Raw genomic sequence first — 11,495 nt, forward strand, 5'->3', positions numbered from 1 at the left:
AACACAATATTTACAAGATAATTGATTACATAGAGATAAAATGCATTTGGAGACAAAACAATAAAGCTATGCATATGACAGAGACCTTAGAACTGGGATCCTATGAATGTTGGAAGTTTATCAAATCTTTATAAATAAATTTTGGTTTGCAAATTGAAACCGATATTTGCAGCATTTTCATTCACACCTGTCAGACTTCAGGTGCCCAGGTGAGCGATTCATGCTCCTTGGAGCCTCTTATTATGTATATCGCGCTTCATCTGACGAAAACAATAGAAGTTTATTTTTAAAACTGCAACCAAAAGATTTAGCTCTTATGAGTATTTTGTAGGTCTATTGATTAAACAAATTGTTATATATTTTTTTATTTTTCATTCAGATAAGTCACTTAGCATCTTTGATTTCAAACTGGAAACCATGTAACTTTAAAAGGTCTGTTGCTGATTTCAAGTTTATTTCTTCATTTACTTTTAATCCAATCGTACATAGCTGCTGAGGTCCCACATGTTTGTTCTTGACCAGTGCGTCTTCTTTTGGTTTTAGTCTAATCACGTTTGATATGTTCATTTTTAAAATTCTTGTTATCACAAAAGAGTGATTTTTCTTGAGGTAGGCCTTTCTTTCCCCGTCGTATAGTATGGCCACTGCATTAGGATCCTTTGGATTCTCTGGTTCCCGTTTAACCCTATAACCCAGCCCAACTTCCAGATGTCGATGTCCCCAGTGGTGCATGCCGATGGACAATAGATTGGGTATAATGAGTTATTTCATGCTGCAAAAATATATTTAATATATGAATTTGGTCAAATGTGGCATTGAATGAGTATACAAGTTAACGTAATCGGATATATGGCATGGTTTCGTGTATATAATATTTGAATCCACTGTTTTCGCAAATTATAGTAATCTTTTAAGAACAAATTCCAACAACCCATATAAAAACAACCATTTTGCAGCGGAAGAAATCGGACAACGACACACCCAGCGTGCAGAGTAGGAAAATGGCAATCTTGTGAACAAAATAATTAATTTGAGGTACATTAGTTTTACTATCAAGTCTTAGGTCTTAGGTAAATGTTTATGGTTTTGTCTCCAAATATAGGAACTTATATTATTTTAATGTCAACAACATTTACTATTGTCTTTGTATTGTTTTATAATGTTTGCTACTAGAGACATAAATTTGTCTCTGTTTGTACCAAGTCAGGAGTAGTCTAGGCAAATAACTTTGCAAATTTTTATTTTATCTTGTCAGAACTTCACATTTCGACATTTCATTTGTTGTTCACGGTATATTTTGTTACTCTCGTTACATTGCCGGGGCGGATCCAGAAATTTTAGAAAAGGGGAGGGTCTACCCAGGGTGCAGGAAAAAAGGAGACATTTTTTGTCCAGTTTTGCCGAAATCTACAAAATTTTCCAATGAAAAAGGGGGGTTCCCTACCCCCGGCACCCCCCCCCCCCCTTTCTGGATCCGCCACTGCAATGATTGATAATTATTCAATTTAAAGATGATTGTGATATAATATCGGCAGTTTTATTTTTAAAGAAAAATCATCAGAAATCGTCATCAGTATTATGAATATCCATTTGTAAATCTTAAATGATTTGAATAAAATATAAAAGGATGTGATCGAAATTAGCCGACAATGAGAAATTATGTTGCGGGTAATTTCGATCGTTTTAAAAGTCCTATAACAGTGACAGAAATAGACTTTAAAATGCATATAAGATGTTTTTCTATTCTTTAACATTATAATTTCAAGAATGAAAGGTTTTAACACTAAAATGATATGTTTACTTACTTTTGTATAGCTAAAGAACCGTATAGTAAGATCCAATAAAGTTTTCAAAATTCCCTCGGAATTTGGGTGTGGCGGATAACGGTACTCTTTGGCCAATCAAACGGCGTGAAACAGATTGCTATCATGTGACACCCCATGCACCTGGTCGAGAGAAATGCCGCAATGCGACATATTGTATTGGCTTTACAACAGAGATGGGGACAAATGTACTAAAAAGGGTTAAACGACGTGATCGAAGTTGCCCGCGTGATCGAATTATCCCGAATTTCCCCTAGTTGTCTCATTGGAATCATACCAGTGATCCAGCTAGGTCGTTTTCACAGGGCGGTCCACCCACCCTTTCCCGAGTGCCGCCCTGTTCCCTTTTTCTGACGCCCTGTGCCCTTTTTCTCAAGTCCATGCCTTTTTTGTCGTAATATTTTTATGGAAATACTATTATTCTATCTGTCTTCATATTCATGACAGGTTTATGACCCTCAGCTAATTAACATTTACAGCAGGTGTAATAAGTTGTGATAACAGATAATCCTCTTATCACCATCGATGGGTCATTAATCCGTTAATTAAACCTCATAATTGACCATTGTATCTATTTTTCCCATTTAATTCGATCAGTCAGCATTTCAATTTTAATATTTCAAGATCACAATTTGCAGTTCGTTTATCCATAGATATTATTGCAGTTTTGTCAATTTAACAAAATTGTTTTCCCTGGACAGTGTTCATTTAATTTCATAATTTCTCAAACGATAACTTATTCCAGCTCGGTTGACGTAGTTTTGTCATTTGAATGTATTTTCGTCACATTTTATAAAACTTTTCATTGAAATCTTTTGACAATTTCTATTATGTATAGATAAAAATTCAATGATATTTTCATGATTCAAACATGTACTTTCTTTGTCATGAACCGTGCATGCGTGAACGTATTTTTATAAATAGACACTTAAATGTAAAGTACAAAATCATTTATTATCAAATTAACCAGAGAGACAAATATATATTTTACTGAGCAACTGAATTTTAAAAAATAATAATTTCTTGCCTTTACATTAAACGCAAACCAATTCGTAGATGAATCCCGATTCATTTTAAATTTATTATCCTCTTGTCACTTCCTGTTTTCATTTTGCTTAAGGCCAAAATAAATAAATAGTGTGTTTTCTATTTCACCTCGAAAAAAATTAGGTAGGGTAGGTAGGTAAAACATTTTATTTTATAAAAACTTTTTATTTTTTTCTATCGATAACAGCAGAAAAAGGTTCCAAATGAAATCATTTGATGTGTCTTGCATGCTTCTTTGATATTTAGAATAGTACTTAAATCTACAGCTTTTTTAATTTTCTGTTTAAGTTCTGTGTAAGAAATATGAAAATAAACTTTAATGCAAATTTTATGCATTTCAAGGGTCGTAATATACTGACGGACTTTAGAAACGCAACACACATTTTGGTGAACTTTTTTTACCAAATCACGATTGATCCTCATAACAACTATTCATGCTTACCATACTTCTTTATGGTTAGAAAAATTCAATACCTGAAACCAACAAATGATTTTTTAAGGTTTTTTTTCTGGTGAAACAATTCGTTCAATCTGTACCCACACTTGAATCATTAAACAAATGTTGCATCTCCATATTGCGGAGACTAAGCAGTGAAAATCTGAATCAGGCCATAAGAATATTGCAGGCAGGAATACGTGAACGTGCTGTTTTCAGACAATTTCACGTCAGAAACTCGTTTTACTGTCCTTACAACAACGGTACAGGCAGACAGGATTTGTTGATGACCATCCATGACCAGATCAATATGTAGTGACGACGCAATGAAATAAAATTTGATTATGCAACATCATTTGCGAGACTTATATATGGCTGCAATGTCAACTGCTAATCAAGTCGACGAATGCAATGGCAGACAGATTCATGCCAAAAATGTTTCCCATATACTGAAATGCCAAAGAATCGACTGCAGAAAAACATTTGAAGCTCTTAATTTTAAACCCCTTAATTACTAAAACACACTGTAATGCATGGGGCAGAGGCAAATTCAAAACGTACAAAACAGAACTCAAAACATGCCCACAAAATTGGTTGACCTTTCTGACAATCATTTGACGTTGGTTGCAGTCATTGCCTTCGACGGTGATCCATTGATAAGTAGAAAACCAGGGTTTCAGTGCATATACCACATGAATTAAACTTTAAAAATGACGTCATGAGTTCAACTTTTGAACTGCAAACTTTTTTTTCAGACAATTAAGAAATGAATATAAGTTATCTTTATACATTTATTTTACAAAAATTGCCTGTTTGAAAATGGGAGTAAAAAAGAATAATCTAGTGTTGCGTTTTTAAAGTCTGTCAGTATAGGAATATGTTCTTGTCGATTAATTATCTTAATGCAAAAATGGCAGTGAAAAATCTGGTATGGTATTATTATGTTTGGCCTCATTGAACCTAACAATGTAAATGACACACAGGATATACATGTGGGAACAGATTCCTACCCCCCCCTTTTTTTTAGTAGTAAAAACACTGCAAATCGATGCCAAGCAGTGGCTTATTATGATTTTTCGAGGGGTAATACTCTCGCACCCTTTTTATTTAATATATAGATGTGTTTTGATGTCTGACAGAATTTAATCTTGAAGAGGGGGGTTCTGACAATATTAAAATTCCAGGTTTTGAGAAGAGTGAAATCTTTGACTTATTAAATCTATGGAAAAAAATTGTAGATATTAATAGGACATGATTTTTTTTCGTTCTCTAGTATAAACTGTTGTAGGACCAGCCAGAGAAAATATAAAAGAATAAAAGTAGACATGGTGCCGGGGCAGATTCATTTATAAATGAACATGAATCATACACCATGTCTGCCTACTGGGGAAAGCTTTCTATTTCTCGTTACACATTGTCTGCCCCCTTGCCGTCGTGAACTCAAACTGTCAAATGCTCAAAAGCATTAACAGCCGTTTATGTTGCCCTAAGAACAATTTTTTGCAACATTCGTAAGAGCATTTTGTCATTAAGAGCATTTTTCACAACAAAAGCTGGATTGATTTTAGCAGTAAATTGATCTCATTTTACTCTTAAATTATTTGTCAATTAACCAACAGAATTAGATACAGTCTGTACAACCTGAAACTATTCTGACTTTTGGTTCAATCTGTATACTTTTTGGTGATGATTCAAAATTTTATTTTTGAGTTATTGAGTATTTTGTAAAAAAAGGGGGAGGGGTTTTTCACGTCGCGCCGTATCTCTAAAACGATTTATGATTATTACTTAAAATTTTACACACTTCTTAGTTACATTAATCTAAAGATCTGTATACTTTTTGGTTTTGATTCAAAATTTTATTTTTGAGATATTGATTTTTTTTTTTTTAAAAGGGGGGGTTTTCACATGTCGCGCCGTATCTCAAAAACGATTTATGAGTATTGCTTAAAATTTTACACACTTCTTAGTTATGATTATTGCTTAAAATTTTACACACTTCTTAGTTATATTAATATAAAGATCTATATACTTTTTGGTTTTGATTCAAAATTTTATTTTAGAGATATTGAGTTTTTTGTAAAAAAAAAAGGGGTTTTCGCATGTCACGCCGTATGTCAGAAACTATTTATGCTTATTGCATAAAAATTCACACACAAGACGACGGGCGTATCATGCGCTCATGGCGCAGCTGTTTATTATTTTATTTTTGTCAATAAAATGTTTAGGGTTGGCGTCAGAAACGGAGGTAGGGTCGGGAAACCGGAAACACACTATTTATTTATTTTGGCCTAAAATGAAAGTAACGTAAACGTGATCTTTTCTTGGTATATTTAAAATAGACAGTCTTTTTAATCATTCCAAGCTCATAAAAATGAATTCCAAATATCCATTTTTAAAGGTTTCACAGAGATATTGATTATGCAGTGAAATAGCCGTTACAATTTCCTTTATTATGCTGTGATTCCTTTCTTTGAAAAAAAGGAACCCGACTTTTGTTGATCAGGATGTCCACTCAAAATAACTGAAATTGTGAACTTAATTTCTGAATCCTTGTTCTTATCTTCATATTTAAGCATCACACCAGTAGAATCATACCCTGACTACCTACATTTGTAGCATGCATAAGGCCTTCAAAGATCCTTGTCCTTGCAGGACTAGGGCATATGTATAGCTAGTAATATACATCCTTGGTCCCTTACTGTTACCCAAAATAAGGTTGATTTTCATCTAGCATAAAAGTGACTAAACCCTCTCAAAACTCCTAGCTGAAACCCCTGCAGTTTACATAGGACAATGTTTGCAATGCCCTTTTTGAAATATCAATCATTGTGCTAAAGTGCCCTTTTCATGATTGGCTCCCTGCCCTTTTGAAATCCTAGCTGGAACACTGCATACCACATCTCCTGCTTTCATCAAATTCAATGTCGATCTGGCCCAAGTTATTCCGGCTCAAATTAAGAAATATTAACAAGTTCCTTCAATGTTCTACTTTCTTTTTTTTCCCCAAATTTGCATCACATTTTTGTGGCGACTATGTAACATTAAATTCGGTCGGCCAGACTTTTTTTCCTAGGTAATCAAGTCTGTGACCATAACATTACTAGGAAATTTAGTCCCTGGATAAATTTTCCTAGGAAAATAAGTCCATCTCTAGTAAAATATGTCTGGCACTTATTTTCCTAGGAAAATTTTTATATACATTGTATCCGTATTCTCATTTTTTGTATGAAAAAGTCCCTTTAAAATTTTATTTCTTCAGACATTATTTAAATTAATCAACATTAAAATCAAGAAAGGAACATAGGTGATTATGTACATCATAAAAGTCTGTCATATTAATTTTCCTAGGAAAAAAAGTCTGTTTAATTATTAAAAAAAAACACCCATATTTTGATAAAATAGTGAAATATTAATGCACAACTGTTAAACAATCTAAAAACATATAACTTAAAAATTCTGTTGTTTACATGTAAATTATTTCTTTCGTTACAAAATTTCCTATAAAAATAAAGGACATGGACGTCTTTACCTACATGTAGGAATATTAATGGCCTGGCGTCGGTTTCACAAAAAAAACTTACGACTAAGATTGATCGTAAGTATACTGAATTCATTACTCACGATCAATCATAGTCGTAAGTATTTTTGTGAGACCAACTCCAGGACATGAATTTCTAGGAAAATTAGTCTTGGCACATAAATTTTATTTAAAGATTAATGCACAACTGTTTAACAGCATTGAAACATAATTAAAAATTCCATTGTTTACATGTAAATGATTTCTCTTATTACAAATTGTCTAATCAAAATAAAGAACATTGGTCGTGTTTACCTAGGAATATTAATGACCTGGACATAAATTCCTAGGAACTTTAGTCTGGGCACAAAAATTTTATTAAAAGATTAATGCACAACTGTTAAACAACATTAAAACATAAGAATTAAAAATTCCATTGTTTACATGTAAATGATTTCTTTTATTACACGTTTTCCTAGTAAAAAAAAGGACATGGACATTTTTACCTAGGAATATTGATGACATGGACATAAATTCCTAGGAAAATGAGTCTGGGGACATAAATTACTGACATCAGACTAAATATACTAGTAAATTCTGTAACCATTGACTTTTTATACTAGTAATATTTGTCTGCCCGGACACATTTTACCAGGACTAATTTATCTCTTACAACTACAAGTCATATCTTTTTTTATAACTGAGCAATAGCCCACAGTACACCTAAGTATAAGGTTCAATGCTTTAAACCATGGGTACTAGTTCAACATTTAGTGTGATTTCTTTTAATGGGATATTAGTGTCAACACATTTTTCTTGTTTTTTTTAGATAACTGAACCAATTCAACATGGCAACAAATTCACAACAGTCAGTACAGGCGTTACCTATTGATATTCATTACAACAAATTACTTGGTAAGATTCACATTAATTTTTGTCTAGCCTGCAGCATTTTGTCGCAAAGGCAAGAAATAGTGATCCTACATTCTATTAGTGTCAGCAGCGGTGTCAACATTTAGGTTAAATCTGTGGTTTAAACTTTTTTAAACAACAATTATTATGTCAAACCTTCATGGAATTGTATGAAACTTGGACAAAAGCTCTTTTATGATTTAGAAGACAGTATCCAGAGCGAAATTTGGAAAAAAAATTTTTTTTCATTTTCCTGTATTTTACTGTCACTTCCTATGTCGACTGATAGTTTTCTTTTCACAGATTCCCAAAATATAAGGGAGATAATTGGCTACTTCTGATGTACAAAATGCTTTAGGTGTCATATTAAAGCTTATAATTATTACACTGATTAAAAAATATATGGTTACTATATACTTTGGATGAAATAAGGGAGATACTTTGCTACCTCTGGTTTTCCAAATATTACTATTGGTTCTTTCACACTGATTATAAAAATATATGGATGCTACATGTAGGTACTTTTACATGAAATAAGTTAAAAAAAGACTACTTCCAGTTTAAACATGATTAATTCCTCTTGACCTTATTCAAGGTCATATGTCTTCCAACCTAGTGCAAAAGACATTTATCATCTAGAACATCAAATTGACCTTTGACCTTGACCTCATTTATCAAAGTCTAAGGTCATGAGTCTCAAATTGAAAGATCCCAGGTCTAAAATATGTATGGTTAGAAGTTATCTTACCAAATAGCTTATTTTTAATATTTAAGTTGAGAAAACTCTTTAAAATAGCCAGAGCACTTTGACCCCAATATATTGACTCGCAACTTACAATTTGACAAAAATGTTATATTGATAACTTTTAAAGTTTCTGAGGTTTTGGGGTAACAATCAAAGTTCAAAATTTAGAACATGACCTTGACCTTTGAAATTGGCCACAGTCCTCAATTTCCTGCTTCTTGACCAAGGACCGCACATCAAAAGACTCTAGGCATTGCAGTCTTAAAAATTTCAACTAAGATTATCATACTCGGACTCAACCAAAGTTTTGTACTCCTAGTACTGAGTAAAGTTGTGTGACTGCAAGCCTAGGTCTTCATGATTTTCAATTTATGAGTTACACCAACATACCGCCCAATTCAAGCACAAAAAAGCAAATAACTCTTATAACATGTAACCAGATTGCTTCAGTCAAAATTTAGCAGATTATTCGAAGGAAGTAACAACATTTTGAAGAAAAAATTGAAGTGCTATCTTTTACAGTTTCTGAGGTGTAGCAATAATAAGAAAAACTCCTATATGAAAATGTGTTGAGTTTCATACTTTGTCAATTGTTTGTCATCATACCTAGTTGACCATATTATACAGTCATTTTGATTTCGGTCATTTTTACAGAAGTTATGTGACTTTAACACTTTAATGGACTATTGTACCACAATGACACCTTATTAATGCAACTTCTCTGAGACTGTTTGATAAAAAGCTCTCATACTTGGCTAGATGGTTTTCACCTTATGTTATCGACCATATTGCACTGCAATAATGATTCAACAATTTTTATAAGACTGCAAAAATTTGGTTGTATAATGGTATGGCGATGTTGTTTTTGTCCGAAGACATTTGGTTTCCAGACAATAACTTGAGTATAAGTGTATGGATCTCTATGAAATTGTACCACAAGGTTCCATAGCTAAGAAGGAAGGTTGGGATTGATTTTGGACCCTAACTGTTTAAGAATTTTGGGCCAAAAAGGGTCCAAAAGCAAACATTTTAAGGTTTCTGGACAATAACTTGAGTATAAGTATATGGATTTGTATGAAATTGTACCACATGTTTCCATACCACAAAAGGAAGGTCTGATTGAAAATGGGGGTTATGTATGGCCTTATCCTCTTTGGAATTAGGGGCCAAAAAGGGGTAAAAAAGCTACAATTTTTTACCATATTTTTTTAATGAAAAACGGTTATTGATTTGGGGATGAAAGGCTGGTGGCTGCCAAAGAGTGTACGTTCATTTACATGAAAATGCTTTGACGAAATCTTTTCAAATTTAGATATGTTGTTTCCTGTGACTAAATGAAGGTCAAGTTCAATTTTCACGATTTTAGCTGTTCTTGTGTTGAGTTGTAGACCTACGGTATTAGTAGCAAAATTAATTTTTATTATATGAATTTGAGTTATTTCCCTTTGAACAGATATTAATAAATTAATTTTTATTAATATAATTTGAGTTATTTCCCTTAGAAAAGAAATTGATAATTAATTTCTATGTCATTTGGTCTTTTGTTTAGTTTGAGTTATTTCCCTTCGAACAGAAATTATTTAATGAATAAAAAAAAATTGAATTCTTGGGGTTCTTTGATATGCTGATTCTAACAATGTACTTGATATTGGACCATAATAGGTAAACGTCCAATTTCAAATTTTTCAGTTCTTTGACCACATTCATTTTGTGTCACACACCTATGCTGTGTCAAATATTCAATCACAATCCAAATTCAGAGCTGTTTTGAGCTTATATGTTGTGTCCATACTTGCTCAACTGTTCATGGTTCGACCCCTGCAGGAAAATCTGGTTTGATGTCAATCTGACAGCCTCTTGTTTAAACTTTGTTTGAAATGCTTATTTCTGACCAATTTTAATGGGGTTTAAATAACCTTTAAATATTGGGATTCTTTGATATGCTTAATCTTACCATGTATTTAGAATTTTGATTTTGGACCATGTTTTGCAAGTACATTGTAGGTCCAAATTAGGGTGCTAAACATTTCCCACATAATGACATATACTTAAAAACAATTTTGTTCCAGATTGACATTTCTGTTCAAAGGGAAATAACTCAAACCACAATTTAATGAAAATCAATTGTAAAACATGCAACATAAATGTCACCTTTTGATATCACAAAACTATTCTAATCAAATATTCACAAATCTAATTAAAATAACATCCCAACAACTTAAAATGACAATCCCATAAACAAAAATTACCAATTCATGCCACAATTTTATACCATATTATTAACCTATTTTTAAAAAAAAAAATAAAAAATCTCCAGTTCATTATGATATAATTTTATTATCCTTTTAACTTAGATATAATTCAATTTTGCATTTCATTTCCAATACGGAGATGTGGGCAGATTGCCAATGAGACAACTATCCACCAAAGTTCAAATAAAGCTTGTCAAATTAAACAATCAACTAGTTTGCCCTCCAACATGGTGGCCAGTGGAGGTTACTCCAACTCAAATAAATTCAAAGGAAAACTAGGTCTGGTTACTCATTAAAGACTTACTGTCTTTTGAAATAGTTGGTCCATGAACTCAGTTCAGTCTGTAGCTATGTTTTATACTTTATTAAAGAAACAATTTGAACTTAATCGTCATAGATTTGAATTTAAGTTAGGTTGAAAGTTTATATGTTTCTTAGTTGCTGCCCTATGTTCACAGATTGGCTGATTAACAGAAGACACTGTGACCAACAATGGCAAAAGACAGCAGCTCAAATCAGAGAGAAAATAAACACAGCAATACAGGACATGCCTCCTGTTACAGAAATCACACAGCTATTACAGGGGTCTTGTAAGTAGTTTTTATGCGCTGTCTAAGATAGTAGAGCAACATTATGTTTTCTGGCCTTTGACCTGTAGACACATATTCCAGTTATTTACTAGACTGGAATTTGCCTGTCTTATGCTATCACAGTATAAATTGGAAAATAGACTTGAGTCAAATTTCTCAAATTATGAAAG

General features: G+C 32.6%; 1 protein-coding gene across 1 annotated transcript in view; it reads left to right on the forward strand.

The window, feature by feature from the left end:
- Positions 1–11,495, forward strand: part of LOC127728079 (CDK5 regulatory subunit-associated protein 3-like) — a 44,181-nt gene that overhangs the window by 4,830 nt on the left and 27,856 nt on the right. Inside the window, exons 2-3 of the mRNA XM_052235282.1 lie at positions 7,656–7,741; positions 11,194–11,325. Coding sequence (XP_052091242.1) covers positions 7,675–7,741; positions 11,194–11,325 — 199 coding nt within the window. The 5' untranslated portion in view covers positions 7,656–7,674. The remainder of the gene's footprint in view (positions 1–7,655; positions 7,742–11,193; positions 11,326–11,495) is intronic.

The sequence above is a fragment of the Mytilus californianus genome, unplaced genomic scaffold (genome assembly GCF_021869535.1).
Source record: "Mytilus californianus isolate M0D057914Y unplaced genomic scaffold, xbMytCali1.0.p SCAF_2, whole genome shotgun sequence".
Taxonomy (NCBI): Eukaryota; Metazoa; Mollusca; class Bivalvia; order Mytilida; family Mytilidae; genus Mytilus; species Mytilus californianus.